This window comes from Girardinichthys multiradiatus, chromosome 21 (genome assembly GCF_021462225.1).
Source record: "Girardinichthys multiradiatus isolate DD_20200921_A chromosome 21, DD_fGirMul_XY1, whole genome shotgun sequence".
In the NCBI taxonomy this organism is placed as follows: Eukaryota; Metazoa; Chordata; class Actinopteri; order Cyprinodontiformes; family Goodeidae; genus Girardinichthys; species Girardinichthys multiradiatus.
Window position 1 is genome coordinate 29,584,667 of NC_061813.1, and position 22,969 is coordinate 29,607,635.

Sequence of the window (22,969 nt, forward strand, 5' to 3'; positions counted from 1 at the left end):
TTTATGCCATTTTAAACAAATTAATATTTGAGTGAAAATAATACAGAGTTTGTTTGGAAATGATTGGCTTCCTGCAACTAGAGCGAGTTTATTTAGAATCAGCATATGTTCTTTACATATCCAAAAGGATTTCTGATCAGTATTAGAGCATTTTTCTGAGCCATAAAGAAGTCTTGCAGGCTCCCAGTTTGTCCTGAAGAAGCCGTAGCTTCAACAGATCGTGTTTTCTGTCCGTGCCTGCATGCATGTGGTTGCAGAGAAATCTTTTTTGCACTTGCAGGGAACGCATGCGCGTAGAGGAAACCAACTGGTTTGTGTCAAGTCGGAGGCAGACGGATGTGATCGAGCTGAAAATCACCTGTATTCTGGCATTCATGGTGACACAGTAAGTAAGCGATTTATTGGATAGTTTTTTTCCTCTATTATAAAATTGTGTTTAAAAATGAGCTCGCGTTTGTGCTCCTTGTAATAAAATATAACGCGGGTAATTCAGGAGCATCATTATCTGAATGTTCCAGCGTCCATATAAATGTTAGGATCCTTCCTGAATCATTCATCCGAATCATGATTTCTGTATGATCGTCGCTAATTAAACCAAATTAGACTTTTTCAAGATTGAACTATCAGGGTAATTTGCCTACAAAACAAGAGGGAGAAAAGCAACAACTTATCAGTCCTTCTGATCAAATGATTTCATTGTATTTCTATAAATGGCCGCTCGCTTTGGGCTGAGAGCGTTGCTTGTATGTGCCATCACGCGTGCGTATTCTCCCGAGGATGCAACTGATGGATGTGATCTCTGCGGTCCAAGGAGTGACGCTGTCATGCTCTCTGATGGAGAGGAGGGGAGCTGCTAGTCATTTCCTAACATTCAACATAATCCACTTTGCTGTGAGGGTATCTGCCATTAGTTTACTTTCACGGATTGCACTGAAATGTGGTAACAAAACCTAAAAAGCTGCACAGACGATTATCTTAAATGTCAAAATGCATTTTGCAAAATGCATCTTTCCACCTCCTTGAACAAATAGTTTTAACATACACAAGTTATTCTTGATAAACTGGAATATTACTGAGAAGTTGATTTATTGCTGTAATTCAGTTTAAAGTGAAATTCAGATATTACCCACAGTGCTTTTTTTGTCACACTTAATTGTGTCAGACCATAAAACTAATTTTAAAAAGGGATCCAAACTAACCTGTCTGAAAAATGTATGTTCAATAAAGTAGATAATGAAGTAACTGGGTTTAATCATATTTATTTGGATAGTTGTGTCAAATTTCACACCCAAGCCTAAATAAATGAGTTAGATAGAACCTGTTTGACGGCATGAGATAGGCTAAGAGATCTGAAAAAGCAACACATCCTGCCACAATCTAAAGAAATTCAAAAACAGATGAGAAACAAAGTCCCTGACATTTAACAGTCTGGAAAAGTTTACAAAACCATTTCGGAGGTTGTGGAACTCCTGTGAAACACAGTGAAAGCCATCAAAGGAGAGAATATGAAACAGTGGTGAACCTTTCCAGAACTTGCCATCCTACCAAAATTTCTCCAAGAGCCCAACAACGTCTGATCCAGGAGGTTACAAAGAAGGTGACAAAGGAACCAAGAGCGACATAACCATGATTCAACAATAGGACAGAGACTTAGGAAAAAACTGCATCCATTGAAGAGTTGCAAATCCAAAAACCACTGGTGAAGAAAAACTGAAAAAAGTATAGACAAAGGCCTGTCTCAAACTGGCCAAAAAAACATCTGGATGATCTTCAAGATTTTAGGGAAACAAAGGTGTAACTTTTTGGAAGGCATGTGTCCAGATACACCTGGTAAAAACTAATGCAGCATTTCAAAAGAAGAGCATCCTATCTACAGTCAAACACGGTGGTGGTAGTGTGATGGTCTGGGGCTGCTTTCCTGATTCAGGACCTTGACGAACTGACATTGATGGAACCATGAAATCTGCTTCATAGCAGAAAAGCCTGAGGGTTAATGTCCAGCCATCAGTTAGTGACCTTACGCTCAAGACCACCTGGACTATGCAACAGACCTATAACCCAAGCACAGCAGTAAGTCCACCCTGAATTACTAAAACGCAAAATTAAGGCTTTGGAGTGGCCTAGTCAAAGTCTACACATATCCAATTGAGATGCTGTGGTATGACTGTAAATAGACCAGTCATGCTCAAATACCTTCCAGTGTGGCTGAATTAAAACAATTCTGCAAAGAAGAGTGGGCCAAAATTCCTCCACAGTGATGTACTTTCTCCACAGATGGCCAGGTTGATTTGGATGGCGGTTTTTTTTTCTCGCTCTGTCTTTCTATGAACAAACCTTCAAGACTGGAGAAAGAGGGATTGCTGCAAAGTCAACGCCAATGACTGTCCACTGTCTCTACATGCTCATCCAGAAAGAATGACTGCTACAAGTCACTGACTCGATGCAATCTGCTGGGTTTCCTTAGATAACAAAACTTTTTAACCAATTTGAATAAATAACTGAACCTGACTGCACTGTTCGATAGTTAGGATTAATTGGAATATATGTACCTGACTTCAAATCTGTATGATTCGATTGAACCGACTTTGTGAAGTGCCATGAGACGACATGTGTTGTGAATTGGCGCTATATAAATAAAACTGAATTGAAATTAAACTGAATTGAATTGAGAAGAAATTACAACTTTTTGCATTTGTGCTGCTGAATTGTAACTAGGGTAAGCATAAGCAGAGCTTCAAAATGTAATAAGAAGAAACAGGAGCAAGAGACAATTAGGCAAATCGTTAAAAATGTTTAACCTCAAACAGGCTATTTATCAACTGATGAAATGTTTAAGATCATAGCTGCAAAAAACTCTGAGACAGAGCATAAAATGACTCGGTGAGTTTGAAGAGATCAACTTTTCCCGTTGATCGCTTCAAGCATTTGTTTAGAAATGGTTAATGTCAGTGTTTCTGTAAAGCTGATGAGAAATGTTCCACCATGTAGTAAAGATGGCTTCAAGAAGGGCATCCACGGTTTGGAGCTCACGTCCACAGTTGTAGATCTCCTGTGCCATCCCCCCAGAATGTTTTCAAAAGGATGTATATCAATTAAACATGTTGAACGGTTCCATAAGAGGGGCGTTATTCTCTTGGAAAAGTTCTTATTCAAACTGTAAACGGCTGTGTTGACCAAGTTGCTAAAAGACCCATAACAAAAAGGCGTTTTGCCTGACAGAAATGCTTTGAAACCCAGATTTAAGAACAAATTTTGTCTTTAACTGTTGATCAGCTGATAAAAAGCTTGTTTGAATTTTAATACAGTTTTAGATAGATATACTCAAGATCTGACCTGTCTATACATTGGAGAGTTCATGTTTTTCCCATTCTAAGCTGATCCTATTACCAAATAAGCATTTAGAATGCCCCCTTCTTGTGTGCCTCATTCCCCACCATCTCACATCCTTCCTGACAGTCACAGCTGCTCTTAATGATTTTACTATCTTCCAGTGAAAGCTCCAACCTTCCTCTAACTCTGTGGTCCTCATCCGCTTGCAGTCCTTGGGCTCAGAGCGGGCGGAGATGCGCAAGAGACAGATGCAGGTTCACCAGGAAGCAGCTGCCAGTGTCCTCCAAGCACGCCACAAAATGGGAAACAACCCCACCAACGCCTCAAACGCCTGCTGCTTCTGCTGGTGCTGCTGCTGTAGCTGCTCCTGGTAATAACACCATCACTGCTGGATTACTGCACAGCAGAGCTGGGGAAAAGACAAAGCCAAAAAAACAAGGATAAATCCCATTATAATTAATATTCTTTTTTTAGAAATTACAAATAACTAAAACTTACATAGGTTGGTTTTGGGATGGACTTTAATTTTGGTCTGGTTTTCCACTAGCCATTAGAAACTGTAGTCAATTTACCTTGTAATCCTATAACTAACCTTTAAAACATTGTGTTATACTGGTTTTAGTGCATGTTCACCAATTACCTACAGTGCCTTGCAAATGGATGTAACTATGTTATTAGGATTTTTGTGATAGATTGACAAAAAGTAGAATATGCTAAAGTAGCATATTCAACTTTTTATTAGTAAAAAGCTGAAAATGTGGTTTGGATATGTGTTCACCTCCCTTTTGTTCTGATACCCCTAAATACAACCCAATGCAACCACCGGCCTCGAAACATCAACTAACTGTTAGTAAATGATTAATTAGTAAACAGGGTCCACCTATATTTAACATTATTGAACAAAAAGCATCACAAAGACCAAGGAACACAGCAGAAAGGTCAGGGTTTGTTCATAAAACAACATCGAAACCTTCAAACATCTCACAGGGTACTGTATAATCCATCATCTGAAAATAGAAAGATTAATGCATAACTGCAAACCTGACAAGACATGGATGTCCAACTTAGCTAAGAGAACGGACAAGGAGAGCATTTAATCAGAGAAGCAGCCAAGAAGTCCATTATAGCTCTGGAGGAGCTGCAAAGATCCATAGCTCAGTTGGGAGTCTGTTGACAGGACAACTATCAGTTGTGCTTGCCACAAATCTTAATGATCAGTTGGTCTTTAGACTATGTGGCAGTGTTTATCTTTTACTTATGGTGTATAGTACAGTATCTGTGACAAATCTATGATATACTGAGTGGTAATCATAGCAACAGATGGTCTTAACAATACTGGAAAATGTTAATAATAAAGAAATAGTGTTAAAGAATTTGGAAATGTTTATGATTTCATCCACATTAAAAAAACATTCAGTTTTATCTGAAGAAAAGTATGCCCACAGCATGACACTCCCACCACCATGCTTCATCCTGGACATGGTCCTGTTTCTCTGCCAAATATATTTACGGAATTGTGGCTCAAACCTTTCAGTTTGGTTCCTTGAGACCATAAAACGTTCTCCAAAAAGGTTTGGGGAGATGTTAGCCAGGACCGGATGTTTTCTTTGGAAGAAAAGGGTGCAGTCTTTTAACCCTACTTCTTAGCCCGGACATATAGACAATACAGCAGATTGCTGTCACATGTACAGTTGAACACAACCAGTACTTGTTTGAAACTCCTGCAGCTCCATCAGTGTTGCTGTCAGTCTCTTGGGAGCCCCCTGACCAGTTTCTGTCCTCTCCTTTCATCAATTCTGGAGAAATGTCCTGGTTTTTATTGCAGTGTTGCAATACATAATACTCCGCTGACTGATACCTTTGCACAGTTAATTAATTTTGCCCCTTTGTAAGATGTTTGGAAATGATTTATCATGGTTTCAAATTCTTAACTCTCAAAATCCTGGAACTCTAACAGGGGGAAACTACCTATGAGAGCTGCTGTATTTGATAAATGTAGAAATTATCACTTTGTGTTTTGCGATCTGAGCTTGTGTTTTCGGTGTTGTGGCAACTGGTTCGTTCATTACTACATGTGGTTTTATCTGCTGTGAGAGCAGAAAAAATAGTAAAATAAACCACAGAGACTCAAAACTCTTTTCATAGGTAAAGGATAATTACTGTTTATAATAATTATGGCTTTTCTAAATATGTAAAAATGTGTCTTGGACAACAACTATTCCGAGGGAGATTTTAGCTGCATCCTGAGCTCATACCGTCCTCCCAGAACCTCAGCGGTCACAAGCGGAACCATCTCAGGGGATTTAACCTGTTTTGCAGTTATCCCCAAATGACTCGAGCTTCCTCTGGGAGAAAATACCTTAATGCACTCCGCAGGAGATGAGTAAATTATTTCATCTCTACTTGTATATGAATTTGGTTTTAATCATTGCACAGCATCCACATTCCCAGCTGGGATGGCTCACAGGGGAGGGGACTCTCACCTGAACCAATTACTCAGTGGCCAGCTGCTGCAGCAGAAGCAGGGAAATGCTTTTAATTATGCACAGGTGAGACTCACAGAAGCAACAAAGTAGTTGACACACTATTATTGACGTAGGTGCTCCCAGCAGGTCAGCGTTAACCTGCCGTAGGGGCTCTGTCAATTTAAATGAGGTACAAACACCAATTTGTCCATGCAATTCCAGAGTACAAGAAAGTCTATACAGATAAATCATATTTGGATGTTCTTCCAGAACACAGATTGTGTTGTATGATTGTGTAAAAATTTTAAGCTGTTTCCTTATGCTTTCCTTCGAAGGCATGAGACCTTCTCGGTCTAGATCTGTTGTTCTGGACTGGACTGAAAATAAGAGAAATAGCAGCCAAAGTCCAGAGCAAAACCATGAAACTTTTTCAGCAAACCTGAAAAAATATATTGCAGAGGTTTTTGTTACTCTTGAACTTTTTTTTAAGTCTTCTCAATTAGATCCAGGTCTGGGCTTAAACTGTTCTAGTTTCCAGGATTTATAGCCTCCTCTCAATTGTTCTTTTTCTCAGTTTGACTGTTAGAGGTGAGGAAGAAACCATACAGGGACCAACGTTCGAGCAGCGGCCAGAGGAAAACTCTACTTGTGAAGAAAGGTAACTCTCAATTAGCCCCCCCCCCCCTCCTCTAAAAAGACTTTCACAAACCCAAACCATTATTGCAAATTGAAATCTTCATTTATTTCTCAGCCCAAAACCCACGTTGGACGACGCACACTCCTGGGCGATGTCTTTTGAGAAGCTGATGAAAAGTGCAGCTGGGCGAAGCTGCTTCAGGCAGTTCCTGAGGACGGAGTTCAGCGAAGAGAACATGATGTTCTGGCTCACCTGCGAAGAGCTGAAAAAAGAGACGAATAAGACTGTGGTGGAAGAGAAAGTCCGCCAAATATACGAGGATTTTATCTCAATTCTTTCCCCAAAAGAGGTGAGACATAGACGACAAGTCGACTTAATCAGGGGTGTCAATCTGGCTACATTTTGAGCAAAGTTCATTAGGAAGTATGCAGTGGACACCAATTGATTGATCTAATAAGTGAATAATGTTATTATTTGATTCGGTCCCGAGATTAATCTGTCCTCTACCTTGCTGTTTTTATTGTAAAATACCTGTAATATGGATATTCTTGTAATATTTGATATTCTTCTGTTCTATTTTGGATCCTTTTTGTGATTAGTCAGTAGAACAACACAATTCACTCTGGGCCTCTTCTTAGCTAGACATAGAAATCTATTATAAGATCAAACGGATTGAAGAATATCTTATAGCCTGAAGAAATTAGTGCCACAAAACACTGGAAAGGATATAGGTACCGTAATGATTTTCTTAAAACAGCATCAGATCCTCCATCACTGCTCGGGTCCTGCCAAATACAATAACTGGATCTGAGAGATGTCAGAATAAAGAATGAGTTGAGTGAGACTAGTATGCACTCAGGGGTGAAGCTAGATGGAAAAATGTAATTTCATTTATATATATCAGAAATGTCCTTGTGATGTGAAAAACATAAAATGTACAGATACATTTCTAACTACAGCTTTTGATTTAACATCAAATTGAGCCTTTATCTTCTTTTTATGATCTCTTTCAGTTGTGGTACACGAACCAGACCAGAACTTTTGGTGAACCAACAGATCCCAACCACAATGTGCATTAACGATTGCAATTTAGATAAAATTCCTGTAATTGTTTTTGTAAACGGAGCAGATATGTCTTTTTAACAACAACTCAATTTAACATGTGTATGTGGGCCCCTTGTGGGCTTGGTTCAAGTCAGAAGTGAGGCTTAAAACTGGCTTCTTGTGTTGGGATCCACTTGGGTTGATTAACTACTACCTATATAATAAAAAGCAGTTGGGCAGCCTACGTGGATCTTAAATCATTGTGTAGAAAATTTCCATAACACCTCTACGATCCCACATTGTACCCAGAGTTGGTTGTAATGTATCTAACACATATGGTCAGTGCTGTGAAAAGGTATTTTAATTTTCACAGTATTTATAATTGTTTTTTGGTAAAGAGCAAAATCCATGGTTCCATCAATTCTGGCAAGTTGACCAGGTCCTTAAGCAGGCCCAGACCATCACACTACCAGCACCATCTTTAACTGTAGTTATGATGTTCTTTTACTGAAATGCTATTAATATATAATGACACACAGGATATTTTACCAAACATCTTGGGCATCATTAAGATGTTTTTAATAAATATGAGATCAGCCTTTGTGTTCATATTGTCAGCAGTGGTTTTCACCTTGAAATCTCCCATCGATGAAATTTTTTGTCCAGTCCCCTTCTTATTGTCCAATCATAAAAACTGACCATAACCGAGGCAGGTGAGGCCTGCAGGGTTTTAAAGGTTGATCTAGTTTCCGTTCTGACCTCCTGGATGATGCGCTCAGTCACTTCTGGGAAGTTTCACCACTGTTCCGTGTTTTCTCCATTTGTGGATAACGGCTCTCACTGAGGTTTGCTGGATTCCTAAAGCCTTAGAAACGCTTTGTCACCCTTTCCAGAGTGTTGGATGTCACCAGCTTTACTTCTCATCTGTTCTTGAACATTTTTACAACAGGTCATAATGTGTTGCTTTTGAGATCTTTTAGCTTACTTCATGCTGTTTTACAGGTTCATTTTCAGTAATTTCCTGGTTTCAGGTCAGTAGGTATGGGTGTGGCTAGTGAACTTGAACCAAATAAATGTGGGTAATCACAGTTCATTTAATAAAAGGTGAGGGGATTGTATTTTCACATAGGGCCAGGTTGGCTTGTAAAGGTTTTTTAACCTAATAAATCATTTGAAAAAGGCTTTTTGAATTTACTGACATATTGTTCAGTTCAGCATCACTCCCTTCACTTCCTTCCTCTTCCTCCACCCTACAGGTCAGCTTGGACTCCCGTGTTCGAGAGGTCATAAACCGCAACATGCTGGAGCCGACCTCGTGCACGTTTGACGACGCTCAGCAGCAGATCTACACGCTGATGCAGAGAGACTCGTACCCTCGCTACATAAACTCGTCTGCGTACACAGATCTGCTGAAGAGCTTGGAGGAGCCTCCCCTCGAGCCATAAACTCCCTGCACTGCCACACTGTTAGCTTTTCAGAGCATGCATCCCCCAAACACACACATACTTAAAGAAAAGCAGGAGCTTTTGTGTAAAAAGTCAGACCTGCTATTTAGAGAAAGACAGGAAAATGAACACAGCTGAAAGCCAGTCTTTATCCAGCTGGTAACTGCTGTTTATTTCCGCATGATTAGTGAATCTCCAAATCCTTCAGAGCAACCAAGAACAAAAGATAGGTTCAGCATCTCTTACTGTATTTGTTCAGAAAACATATCTATATTTTTATACATATATATATATATATATATATAAATATATTCCCTAGCGCTTGACATTGCACTTTTCTACCTTATTTAAAGTGGGAAAGCATGTATCTTTGAGCACTGCATTTGTATTTAGGTATATTGTGAGCCTTAATGCATATCCAGTTCTTGTAGAAACTTGTAGGTTTTGTTTAAATGTACCATAGGAAGAAAGGAAAGTGCCTTGGAACAACATCTTCTACACAAGCACCTTTTAGTCCGACGTCAACGGTGCGACAATGACTTCACATGTTGGTGCTTTCAGCTCTCCTCGAAAGATGAAAAAAAAAAAAAACGGTTTTTACATCTAGACGAGCTGATACCCAGAAATCGATCTTGTCTGTGTGTTTCAATACTGTGATATTAATCATGTTTAATTTCAACAGAACAGGGAAAAATCTGCTGAATACATGACCATGAACACTGATATATTTATGTATGATTTTAAAAAAAAGGGAATTTGTGTGAAATAGCTATTTGAATTCTCATGAATTAAATAAAGCACAATTATATGTTCTTGCTGTCATTTGACATGAGCATTACCCAAATGATCAGTGATTTCTTTATTACGTTGTCTACAATTTGCACGTCTTAAACAGCTCAAAAAACTTTAAATGCATGCATTATGTGCTACATGTGCTGCAAATTTCATTTTATGGTGACAGTTTTAATCCGAACGTTAAAACTTGAACACAACTGGTCATACAGTCAACTCAGCGCTTTATACTGGAGCTGCATTCACCCAGTCACACACCAACACGCAGATCAATGGGCAACTTGGGGTTAATCTTGGGGCATGTAGTAAAAAGGAACCTGGAATCGAACCCACACCTTTCAGATTGCAAGACAAGTAACCTACCCACAGATCCAGTCAACCCAATAAAGTGGTCCATCATAGCCCACAGATTGAAGCAAGTTTTGGAGTGGATATTAGCTTCTGGAATGACCTTCCCAAAGCCTCGCTCTCAACCATGTTGAAAATTTGCAATACTAGGTTTAAAAGTCGAGTCTGATAAGAGGGGTATACTATGTGGCCACATTTATCCAATAAGGTTAGAAAAAGCATGTAGTCATGTTGCAACTTCCTAATTGACTTTTTTTAAATATCAGCAGAGATGCTTATAAATCATTGAGTCTTTATCCCAGACATGGTCCCAAAGCATAAAGAAAATCCACTAGAAATTCAAACATGCGCACCCAGTTCTTGTTTTTAAACTTCATTGAAGTTGTTTATTTTCATTTTTCACCCTAGAGACAGATCAATTCAAACAAATCATCAAAAGTCCAAAGTTAATGAGATTCTCTCCCATGATGAGTACATGTAAGCTTATAACCTTAGCTGGGTGCTAGGGCCACTGCATTTCATATGTAAATTTAAGCTACATTATATTAAAAATATGATGATGTGAGCAAATGCTCAAAATGCAGAAGCTGGAAGCAACCTAAACAAGCAGAGATGGACCAATCAAATCAGCCAATTGTTCCCTTGATTGGCAAGTCGAACTACTGAAAAATCTGATTTTCTCCCAATTCATTAAATGCATCAAGACTAAAGATTCCTCCAATTGTGGATGGATTATTTCACTGTTTTCTCCAAATAGATTTGCCTATGATAAGTATCATACCTTTTGCCTAAATCATCTCCTCATGATGCTAGCCACCTCTTGTAAAATTGTCTAAATCCTTAGTTGAGGAGGTCACGCAGTTCCATGCCTGTTGTATAATGGCCGATGTCAAGAGTGTGACTTAGTTTTACAGGCTTTTCAAAATGGCGACCGCCTCAGGAAAAAACTAAATCTACTCAGCCACTAAAGCCATTTCCATGATTCAGGGCTCATCCCCTATTGGTACGTGATACAGATTACCACAAATAGGATAGGCATTAAATATGGTATAGATATTTAGTATTTTAATTCTGTCTTTCAGTCAGCATTTTTGTCTACAAAGTAGCTACATTCATGAAGTTAGCATTTAACAAAGAGTGCAAGAGCTCCAGAACCAGAACCTGTAACAAGTAATCGTTTTTTGTCAACTTGTGTAAACTTTTAATTTTCCACATTATATGATCTAATTGAGAAAGCCATGTAGCTTAATAAAAAGGACCCTAAGAAATGGCTATGCCAATACTCATTTGTTATTCATTTTTTGAGTGAAATTGTTAATAAATTTCACAGAATATATATATAGTGTGAGAAATGTTTTGTTTCCTGAAAATCTTGAACAAATGACTTAGGCCATTATTTTAGGAAGGTAACAAAATGGTCCTTAAAGCACAGTTTGTCATTAAGAAGTAAAGGTCCAGGTTAAAACTGATCTAGAAGGACCAAAAAAGTTGTGAAGTTGCTACTTTTTATTTTGTAATGAGTTCACATTTACCTGTGCATCATTGGTCACCAACTAAAAAAAGAAGCAATACATTATTTGGTAGTGTGACAAATCAAAGAAAAATGGCATAATCTCAATGCAAAAATGCATTTTTAAATTCAGTTTTTTAATCTTTCAGATATAGGAATAAGGAGTAATGTCAAGAAAATGTGAGACATTTAAATACCCAAGTTCTGTTTTCAACACCTAGAGACTTGGAAAATGACAAAATCTAATACTATACGTCTCCAGACTGTGCAGGAACCCTGTTGTAATTTCTGCATTTTCTGTTCGATTCATAAATACTTTCTCTGTCAAAGAACATGCAATATTGCAACATTCCGCTTTTCTTATTAACAGTCCTAAGAAGAAAAAATAATGAATTATAAAATCGGAATGGGCACATCAGACCTCAAAATCATAAATCGGTATCATCCAGGAAATGCCTGATCTCTAGAAATCACTAGAAACATTTTTAGAAACAAGGCCATTTTCCTAAAGAAACTCCTGTAAATGAAGGGATATTTTGCTCATAAATAAACTTTTGAATTACAAAAGCTTTTTTTTTTTTTTAAAACAGGTCATTTATTGTAAGAGTGTGAGTAATACACTCAAAGTTTAGCCCTGATTATTATAATACACATGGTTCCAGCAAAATGGCTTGCCTCAGTGGCAACATGCTTAACAATCAAGCAGCTAAAGTTCCTCTACTGTAACACTGGGTTGAATTTGTGGCTCCAGAGCAGATGCAGCCCTGTCTCAGTCAGGCTAACAGAAACCCCCAGATCTCTCTGGGTCTATGGAGTAGCAGCACAGATTTACTGTCAGGGGGAGTCCCTGGTCTTAAAGTCCACCAAATCTCACAGAGGAGTCAAGGCCAAAGGACTCGGACAGCACTGAGTAGGTGAGTGGGGGCACTCTTTGTTCACTCGTCACTGATGGCGGGAAGCTGCTTCTCTAGGAACCGCTTGACGTCGATCATTTCCTGCAGAGGTACAAAAGGGTGCAGATTATAACCCCAACTGAATGAGAGCTGCTGTTACTCAGAAAGGACTGACTGCACACTGACCTCTGGACAGGCACTGTGAGGTAAGCCCCGGTACGATTTAAAGGTGATGTTAGCTGGGTTGATGAGGCTTTTCATCTTCTCTGCCGTCTGGGCACCGAATATAAACGGGACGAGGGGGTCGGCATCCCCGTGGCACTGCAGGACATGCATGTCCTTGTTAGTACTGTTGGCAGCCGCCTGAGAATAGAAGAGATTAAGATTGTTCCTTTGATCCGATTATGACAGATTATGAGCAGGGATGGAATATCTCTACAGTATAGTTTCATTAAAGGGACGGTTGGGGAAAAAAATGCATTACGTGTGCATTTTGGACAAATGTAATAAAAATAAAAAAAACATTTTGTTTGCTGGACTCATTTTTACTAAACCCCGATGTTGCATTTAAATGAACCTTAAAATGTGGAGGTGCTGTTTGTTTTCTACCTGAGGGAAGGATTTACGGAGGGGAAGCCAACAGCTCAGAGCGACCACACCGGCGACCTTCTGCTGAGTTGTCAGAGCCGTGTACAGAGACAAAGCTCCACCCTGTGAAAAACAAACCCGCAAATAAATGAATGGATGGATGGATGGATATTTTAGATAATGTGATGGGGAAAAATGTCAAGAAGTACAAATGTTGTTCTCCATATTTATCCTGAAAATTTATCCTGACTTAATTACAATTCCATACCATTTCAGTAAATTTTAAGCTTCTAAATCAAAAAGGGATCATTTTATTTGATCATTTAATCATTTTTATTTTAAGAGTATCTCACTGTTTAATAATGTATCAAACACGTTATTAAACAGTGGAATAATAGCAATAAATGCATCAATCAGTCGGTCGATTTTTCCTTTATCTACCCTGACAATTCGATTTTGTTTCAAGGTAGAGGCTCCCAATTCACAACAAGCATCATCTCACAGAACCTTACAGGACAAGCAGGTCCAGTTCACATCTAGCTCAGGCTAAATTCAGTTCGGATCAATATAGTTCATGGTAATAAAGTCCAATTTTAAAGGTCAGAGACACATGCTTTCATGCATATTTAACGGTATAATCTGTTCCCTTTCTGTTTCATTCAGAATTTATACATGTATTAAACAGGTTCAATATGTTTTAATTTTACTGTCAATGTTTGTTGAGATTACACAGATGAGTTTGTAAATATTACAGTCCTTAGAGGGACAATTGGAATCAGCAGGTCTAAAAATTGGTCAGATTTATCAGTGTGGGCTGGTAAAAGCTAGATCCGTGCGTCGCTTTAAAGAACCCACCTTAAAGAACTCTGTAACAGAGATCTCTGTATATATGAAAAAGAGATATTTTAGGATACATATACGACGATCACATATCTGATAAAAATCAGTTAAATAACACAAAATCTCCAAGCATGGCAGCCCTACCTGTGAAAATCCCCCCAGGATAATTCTGTGTGAAGGTATCCCATTCTTCACTTCTTGATCTATCAAAGCTTTAACTGCACAATGAAACGGAAGAAAAAAACAACCAAATTATCATCAGAAACATGGGTGCAAAGTTTTTAAACTATTACATAAACGTACTGTTCTCTGATGCTCTCTTGATGCCAGCCTCATCTTCATCTGCGTCTGGACTCAGCCCGTAGATATCAAACCTATAAATAGTAGAATAAGCATCAGAATCACTATAAAATAGGGATGCACCAATATGAAAATTTGGGCTCAGAGCGAGTGATATGGCTGATAGCAGATATTCACTGATATTATATACATAATACATGTTTCCCTGTCCATTCGACAGCATGAAAAAAACAATCACACTGCTGACATTGCTTCTCTGCAACAGTTAAACACCCCTAAGCTGCATCATTATCACTGTCAAATACCCAAAGAAATACCACATGGCCAAGCCTCTCCCCTCCCCAAACACATACGGCAACAAGATGGAACATCGGTTATTAACATGGGCCCAGTTTTACCTATGAGAATGATACCAATATGTTATAAAATGGCTAACATCAGCCGATACCAATTTTAAAGCTGGTATATTGTGCTTCCCGACGACAATAGAGTCAATGATAGCAACTCTGTGTGTGCATAGAGGTGCATCGAGAAATCAGCTGGCGACAGGAATTGAAAAATTTTGCACTCCCCTGATCAGTGCTTGAGTAAGCGGAAATTAAAAGTACAATATGCTGGATATGGAAATCTTTTGGAAATCCTATGGCCAAGCTAAGAATGTACTTACTCTTTAGGGAATACACACAGAGATTGCGGTTTTAGTAAAGCTAACCCTTCTAAATCACTAATACAAGATGTAAAGGAGAGGTTAAAATGTCAACTCTGCAATTATTTTGTTTGAAATATTAATGAAATTCTGTTAAATGGCGGAGCTGTGTAACACCGACTGCTCTATCTCACACAAAAGCTGCGTCAGGTGGTCCTGATATAAACAGTTAATGATTGATCACAACAGAAATTGTTCTTAATGCTCCCGTTCAGTTACAATTAAATAATAAATCTGACACAGAGAAAATGAAAGCTTTATCCTCTCAAATACTTAGATGTTATTTTAAAATTGTACACATCTATATTTTGAGGTGTACGAAAAAGAATAAAATGATGGTAGTGAGTTATAATCTATGTTGTAAAGGAGCTGTGATTCTTTTTAATTGGATTTTATATATAGATATGTCTGTACCGAAATTGACCCAATTTCTGATCAGTGCGTGTCTACAACTAGGTCTACTAAAATGTGCACCTAAAACTCAATCAATCTGCACTTTTCATACCATTAAATAAAAACAATCACACAAATAACCGTAAATTAATTTAGCTCTAAGCTAAGCAAATACCAACAATAATGTCAATAATAAAAACGTAAAAGTCTTAAAATGCCTTTGACTAATAAACACATCAAACTTTACAATTCTGGATTTCTAAATCCGTTCAAAAATAAATATATATAAAACTGGGACACTTACCACGAAGGCATGGACATCCTCATGTTCAGAGAAACAGGCCTTGTAGGACTGCAAGTTCAGACATGTTTACATCAATTAATGGTAATCACAGTTAAAGTGAAGGTATGCAGCCTGTTAGATCCTCTGCCTACAAACAGGGAGCACTTACGCATGAGGACAGATGTATTTCACATGAGGTATTCTGATGCCTGCGAATGCCTCTGCCCAGCCATGCCTGTCAAATTTCAAACAACAAACCCAACTGAAACATAGTTAGCGCACCTTTTCGTCTGATTAGACACAGGGAGGCTTTCACGTACCCAGTATCACCAAGGCCATGCAGGAAAATGACCTAGAAAACAGAACATACACGTCTTTAAACAAGTAGGTGGAGACTGACAGCTGTCGGAGTTTAGCAGCTTCTGTTCTCTAACTCTGCAGAGGCAGTAGTTGTGTTGTGGTCGACTTAAAAAAAAAAAAAAAAGGATATTCGCTCTCTGAAACGGCTCGATAACTCACCGCCGCAGTGGCTTTCCGGGCAGCAGGCACGATGGCAGGTAAAGGCGCTGACATATTGTTACCGCACATACAGCGCTGAGGCAGCCACACGTTAGCTCCTCTACGCTAAATACCAACACTAAACAGGAATTTAGAGACGTAATAACTGAGGGGAATATATTAACTGAGGATGGAGGTGAAAGCTTCCCCGCCTCCTTTTGCCGACAGATACCCAGAATTAATTTCTGGAAGTTGAATTCGGTGGGAAACCGACCGGGACGCTACCCTCCAGAAGCTGCTAGGACGCTGCTTTACAGCTGTAGTCCCACTAACGGGCTGTTTTAGTCCCGCCCCCGGAGCTATCTGATTGGCTTTCAGCAGATCCTCTTTAGAGATACAAGTCTGTCATTGGTTCCGGTCAATGTGACTTAAGTCGTGTGCTAAAGCCACTATTTTGATTTACAAAATAATGGCATAGAATACATTTGATGGACATACAGGTCCTTCTCAAATAATTAGCATATTGTGATAAAGTTCATTATTTTCCATAATGTCATGATGAAAATTTAACATTCATATATTTTAGATTCATTGCACACTAACTGAAATATTTCAGGTCTTTTATTGTCTTAATACGGATGATTGTGGCATACAGCTCATGAAAACCCAAAATTCCTATCTCACAAAATTAGCATATTTCATCCGACCAATAAAAAAAAAGTGTTTTTAATACAAAAAACGTCAACCTTCAAATAATCATGTACAGTTATGCACTCAATACTTGGTCGGGAATCCTTTTGCAGAAATGACTGCTTCAATGCGGCGTGGCATGGAGGCAATCAGCCTGTGGCACTGCTGAGGTCTTATGGAGGCCCAGGATGCTTCAATAGCGGCCTTTAGCTCATCCAGAGTGTTGGGTCTTGAGTCTCTCAACGTTCTCTTCACAATATCGCACAGATTCTCTATGGGGTTCAGGTCAGGAGAGTTGGCAGGCCAATTGAGCACAGTGATACCATGGTCAGTAAACCATTTACCAGTGGTTTTGGCACTGTGAGCAGGTGCCAGGTCGTGCTGAAAAATGAAATCTTCATCTCCATAAAGCTTTTCAGCAGATGGAAGCATGAAGTGCTCCAAAATCTCCTGATAGCTAGCTGCATTGACCCTGCCCTTGATAAAACACAGTGGACCAACACCAGCAGCTGACACGGCACCCCAGACCATCACTGACTGTGGGTACTTGATACTGGACTTCTGGCATTTTGGCATTTCCTTCTCTCCAGTCTTCCTCCAGACTCTGGCACCTTGATTTCCGAATGACATGCAGAATTTGCTTTCATCCGAAAAAAGTACTTTGGACCACTGAGCAACAGTCCAGTGCTGCTTCTCTGTAGCCCAGGTCTGGGGAATGCGGCACCTGTAGCCCATTTCCTGCACACGCCTGTGCACGGTGGCTCTGGATGTTTCTACTCCAGACTCAGTCCACTGGTTCCGCAGGTCCCCCAAGGTCTGGAATCGGCCCTTCTCCACAATCTTCCTCAGGGTCCGGTCACCTCTTCTCGTTGTGCAGCGTTTTCTGCCACACTTTTTCCTTCCCACAGACTTCCCACTGAGGTGCCTTGATACAGCACTCTGGGAACAGCCTATTCGTTCAGAAATTTCTTTCTGTGTCTTACCCTCTTGCTTGAGGGTGTCAATAGTGGCCTTCTGGACAGCAGTCAGGTCGGCAGTCTTACCCATGATTGGGGTTTTGAGTGATGAACCAGGCTGGGAGTTTTAAAGGCCTCAGGAATCTTTTGCAGGTGTTTAGAGTTAACTCGTTGATTCAGATGATTAGGTTCATAGCTCGTTTAGAGACCCTTTTAATGATATGCTAATTTTGTGAGATAGGAATTTTGGGTTTTCATGAGCTGTATGCCAAAATCATCCGTATTAAGACAATAAAAGCCCTGAAATATTTCAGTTAGTGTGCAATGAATCTAAAATATATGAATGTTAAATTTTCTTCATGACATTATGGAAAATAATGAACTTTATCACAATATGCTAATTTTTTGAGAAGGACCTGTATAGTACTGAGTGTTTCACTTGAAAAAACTACTGCATTTACTACTACCACTACTTATAATAATAATAATACCAATAATAACAAGTGTGCACGGGACAAATTACGTTTGACAAGAACAATATTCCTCAGAGATTTGTCACGTAGTGCACAGAAATTGTATTGTTAAAAACTTTCAAAAAGCTTGGAGACCTATGTATAAAGACGTTGTAAAATGATTTTACAAAGTATATATCCTTGGAATCAAACTATGAAGAAATTAGATATTAGTAAACAGTTTTGCCCCGTACAATAGGTTTTAATCAAATACATTGTAAAAAAAATACTCTTTTTTAAATATGTATGCACAGTGTGCAAAGATAAATAAGTGTATGTGATTGATAATAACAACTATTATAATAACTTTCTTCTAATATGCTTTTCGTTACATTATGTATTTGTTTATCATTTTTTGTTTTTGTAATTGTTTTCATCGACCGAACTGCTCCTGTCTTTTTGGAGATTTGGCGCCCCCTTGTGGCAGCATTGCTGCTTTTATATGTTCGTCACTATGGCAACAAAGTATTTTACGTCTTACTGGATTTGGCCCGCTGCTGTTTGTTTAACACCATAACAATGTAACGTTGCGCTTTGCACTTCTTTATTTTATGGCGGCCTTGAACGATGGCTAGTTTAAACGACATGCTTTTACTTTGAAACATTGCGGCTTTAAAGAACAAATACTTCCGGTGCCGTCTTGTCACGTGACCCCCGTGTCCTTGGTTTGCTAAATTTGACATGTGAGCAACAGAAATATGTCTTTCGCCAAAAAGAACGGTGGCAAAGCATTTGACGTTTTGCAAAATCTGCCGAGAATAACTTTAGCAAATTTACGGCCGGAACCAGGAGCAAAGAAGGCTGTAAGTTTTGTTTTTCCACTTTTATTGTTGCTACATTTAGCAGCTAACATGGCTACAGTAAATATAGCATGATTGTATTTAGCTTTAAGAGATCGTACACCAGCCGATCTAAAGCCGTTGTTGTGTCGCAGGAAAAGCGGCGGGGCAGAGGACAGCACGGCGGCAACAGGAGCGGGAGAGGTCACAAAGGAGAGCGGCAGAGGGGGAACAGACCTCGGCTGGGGTTCGAGGGAGGGCAGACCCCTTTCTATTTGGTTATTCCCAAATATGGCTTCAACGAAGGCCACAGGTAAAAACCTAATCATAATCCTCTCATTATTAGTGACACTGACCCGTAAGTGGTTGACAGGGTTTAGTGTTCATCATAAATGCACTGATTTCTCGCAGGGTGACCGTAATCGGCCGATTTTTAGCTAGTCAGATTTATTTATAATAATAGTAAATATTTTTATTTATTTGTTTTTACCACCCAATGACTTAGAGGCTCAGGATTTCTTTTAGAGTAACAGATGATATTTCACCAGAGACCTGAACTATGAAGCAGATGCAGCATACAGAGGGTTTGTTTGGGAAATCTGCCTTCACCATCCCTGACATTGGGAGTCATGCTGACTAGGAAACTGGTTATAAGCTTTATAAAGCAACCCGAGGCTTTTGACCCAGGGAATTTCATTGTTGACATAAACACAGTGGAACTGAATACTAAAACATCCGTCTCCAGAATGTAGATCTTTAGTTTAAATGGTTAGTTTGGATTTTCTTATGTGAGGTTCTGTAGTTATTATCAGTTTTAATTCTATTATCTGTAGTAAAAAGATGTCATATCATCGTGAGCTTGTTGCTAGAGTAAATAAGTCCTTAGACTCTTCTGGACATAGTTATGCAAATATCAGTAATAAGCAACACGTTAGTCTCGGATTTCCGTACATAGGCCTGCAAACTGGTGGCAATTCAGAGGAAATGTATTTGTAATATGAAAGCGTTACTAAACAAAAATTTATTGGGCTAATTTGCAAATTTGATTGTGTTTTGATTTAAGCTACAGAGAGCTTAAATCTGCACGCCTTTGTTGATGCTTTTGCAAAAGAAAAAATCTTAAAAGCTTCCCAGAAAGTTTATGCTTAAAATACTGACGTTCAAACAACTGTTCAGCAGAATCAAGTAACCAATAAGCCTTGAGTTTCATTAAGGCTGAACATATTTATTCCTGACAAAACAGTATCAGCTGTCGTAAGTACATTTCTGTTGTTGTTTCTTCCAAGTCGGCGTCCACAGTACAAGCCTTTGACGTTGAAACGGCTCCAGTATTTGATTGATCTGGGTCGGGTCGACCCGACGCAGCCTATAGACCTGACCCAGCTCGTCAATGCCAGAGGAGTGACCATCCAGCCTCTGAAGAGGAACTATGGAGTCCAGCTTGTCGATGAGGTAAGTGGTAGCTGGATTTGTAGCCAATGTACCACATCTGGTAAAGAGGACAAAGAAAAAAAGTTGTATTTTCACAAAGTAGGAGAAAACGTAAGGCGATCTTTAATTAACCGGGGTCAGCATTAAGCCCACTGATATAATGCCTGGCAGAAGTATTAATACTTTCTTCACATTTTCTGACATCAGAGCTTTGCACGTCACATTAAACTACAATGTATTTTATTGTGATTTCATGTGAGCGGCCAACACAAAGTCCTGCATAATTGTGAAGTAAAAGCAAAATGATAAATGGTTTTCACATTTCTTTTTGCAAATAACTAGAATTTCAAATAACTTGCAGTTGTAAGGGCGGCTGAAGGTGGTTCTAATAAGTATTTACTCGGGGAATCTGGATATAAATGCACACCAAACGTTTCAGATGTTTATTTGCAAAAATATTTTTGAAAAGCTTGCATCAGTTTCTTTCCACTTGACAATTATGTGCTACTTTGGGTCGTTCTGTGACATGAAATCCCAATAAATTGCATTTTGATTTGCATTTGATACATGACAACATGTGAAAAGAGTATGAATACGGTTACGAGGTACTGGATTTTAAGCGATGCCACAATATTAGTTATGATGAGCTAAATTGATAGGAAGCAGCTCCAGCTTTTGGTAGATCTGCTTCAAAGTTGATATTTTATACAAAAAACTACTCAAAAGGATGCAGAGAAGAAAGTGGCAGAAAAATACCACAGACTTGCACTTTCTGCAGCTGAACAGGCAACACATAACCAACTAAAATCCCTTTAAATATGCCTAAAAGTGTCCCTATTGTAAGTTTCAAGTAGATTAAAAATGGATCAACTACGAGCAGCAGGTGGCGCCACATGATGGTCTTGTGGCCAGTGGAGAGATGGCTCATTGACCTCTGATTTTCACCCTTGTCCAGTTTAAATGTATTTTTCCAACTTTAAGGGATCTGACATTTTTGGAGCAAAAATCAACATTGAGGTTCAGAGAGCGTCTGAAGGAGCCATAGCTGCTATTGAACGGAACGGAGGGGTCATCACCACCAGTTTCTACGATCCCATAAGTCTGGGTAAACTAAGAAATAATGATTGAGCCACTAGGTTATCACAGTGTTTTATTTTCGTTTATAAAAGGCTTGCAAATCTATAATTTTTACAGAAATTCTTATCAAGCCAGTCCCGTTCTTCATGAGAGGGCAGCCGATCCCGAGGCGGATGCTGCCAGGGGAGGACATGGTCCCTTATTACACCAGTGCTGAAAACCGCGGTTACTTAGCAGATCCGGAAGAAATCCAGCAGGCCCGGCGCGCCCTGGCGCAGAAGTACAGCTACGTGCTTCCAGATATTTCAAAGGATGAACTGTATCACATGCTGGCCGTGAGGAAGGATGTTCGACAGATCTTCTTTGGCCTGTCTCCAGGCTGGGTCGTTAACATGCCGGAGAAGAAGATCCTGAAACCTACTGATGAGAAACTGCTGAAATATTACTCCTCATAGGTGTTCACATGGTATAAATGTTATTTTATATGTGCAAATTAAACATTATGTTGAAAGTTAGGTGGATTCCATCCTGAGTTTTTTTTTTTTTCATCATATCTCAACAAAGCGACATAATGGAAGGAACGCGAACTGTAACAGGTGAGGGGAAATAAGGAAAATAAGATAACTCAAAGAATGAAAACAGGAAACAGATGCCTGGTGATGTGTGTTACTTGTGAAATGGCTTTGCATAGGGCCCCTAGAAGGGGGAGTTTGAAATTAGTCATATGCAGCTGTATCCTGGAGTGGACGTTCAAAAGATCCATCTGCCCCCTCTAAACTCACCTCCCACCCCCTGTGTGTTTGGGATACAATCACACGCAAACACAACTGAAACACATTAACGAAGATAGTTTATTCAGTTAGCCAAGTTTGGGCTCTTTTATGTGTGTTTTTACCACATTAACTTAAGACTTTTTGCCTTTTTTATGATTGATGCTAACAAATTACACCATATCTGTATTAATAGTTTACAGCTTGATAATACTAAGAACTCGTTTTTATGTGAAGTCTCCATGAGGTTGAAATGTCAAACTATAAATAACTTGGTATTTTACCCAGATTGTGTGAAGAGTTTATCAAGGGAAGCATACAGTGCCTGCAAAACTATTTATATCTCTAGAATGTTTTTATGGTTACGGCCAGAAATTTAAAAGAGTTTTATTGAGTTTTATATGATGGACCAAAACAAACTACATCATCAATCTTAAAGTGGAAGGAAAATTTTGCATATTTTACTTCATTTTTACAAATAAACATCCAAAAAGCATGGATTGTGTTCAGCCATTATGCCATGAATTTAAATTCAGTACAAACAGCTACCATCAGAAGACGTCTAACTCGTGGTGAAATTCATGCTGTGGGCTTCCTTTTCTTCAGCGGGAACGGGAAACCTAGTGAGAGATGATGGGAAAATGGATGAAGGTAAATACAGGACAATCCTGGAATAAAACCT

General features: G+C 39.1%; 3 protein-coding genes across 3 annotated transcripts; 2 read left to right on the forward strand and 1 right to left on the reverse strand.

Moving 5' to 3' along the window:
* Nucleotides 1–296: 296 nt before the first annotated feature.
* Nucleotides 297–10,596, forward strand: LOC124858292 (regulator of G-protein signaling 20). Its single transcript, XM_047350277.1, has 5 exons — nucleotides 297–385; nucleotides 3,492–3,700; nucleotides 6,370–6,453; nucleotides 6,547–6,781; nucleotides 8,733–10,596. The coding sequence occupies exons 2-5, from the start codon at nucleotides 3,564–3,566 to the stop codon at nucleotides 8,919–8,921; spliced, it is 645 nt and encodes a 214-aa protein (XP_047206233.1). The 5' UTR covers nucleotides 297–385; nucleotides 3,492–3,563; the 3' UTR covers nucleotides 8,922–10,596.
* Nucleotides 10,597–11,104: 508 nt separating this feature from the next.
* lypla1 (lysophospholipase 1) lies at nucleotides 11,105–16,418 on the reverse strand. Its single transcript, XM_047350276.1, has 9 exons — nucleotides 16,094–16,418; nucleotides 15,895–15,926; nucleotides 15,744–15,809; nucleotides 15,596–15,643; nucleotides 14,196–14,266; nucleotides 14,037–14,110; nucleotides 13,074–13,175; nucleotides 12,651–12,827; nucleotides 11,105–12,566 (listed from the first exon to the last, which is right to left on the reverse strand). Exons 1-9 carry the CDS (start codon nucleotides 16,160–16,162, stop codon nucleotides 12,507–12,509), a joined length of 699 nt encoding a protein of 232 aa, XP_047206232.1. The 5' UTR covers nucleotides 16,163–16,418; the 3' UTR covers nucleotides 11,105–12,506.
* A 2,293-nt stretch (nucleotides 16,419–18,711) lies between these two features.
* Nucleotides 18,712–22,032, forward strand: mrpl15 (mitochondrial ribosomal protein L15). Its single transcript, XM_047349089.1, has 5 exons — nucleotides 18,712–19,033; nucleotides 19,165–19,322; nucleotides 20,296–20,461; nucleotides 21,422–21,545; nucleotides 21,635–22,032. Exons 1-5 carry the CDS (start codon nucleotides 18,929–18,931, stop codon nucleotides 21,970–21,972), a joined length of 891 nt encoding a protein of 296 aa, XP_047205045.1. The 5' UTR covers nucleotides 18,712–18,928; the 3' UTR covers nucleotides 21,973–22,032.
* The last annotated feature ends 937 nt before the right edge of the window (nucleotides 22,033–22,969 follow it).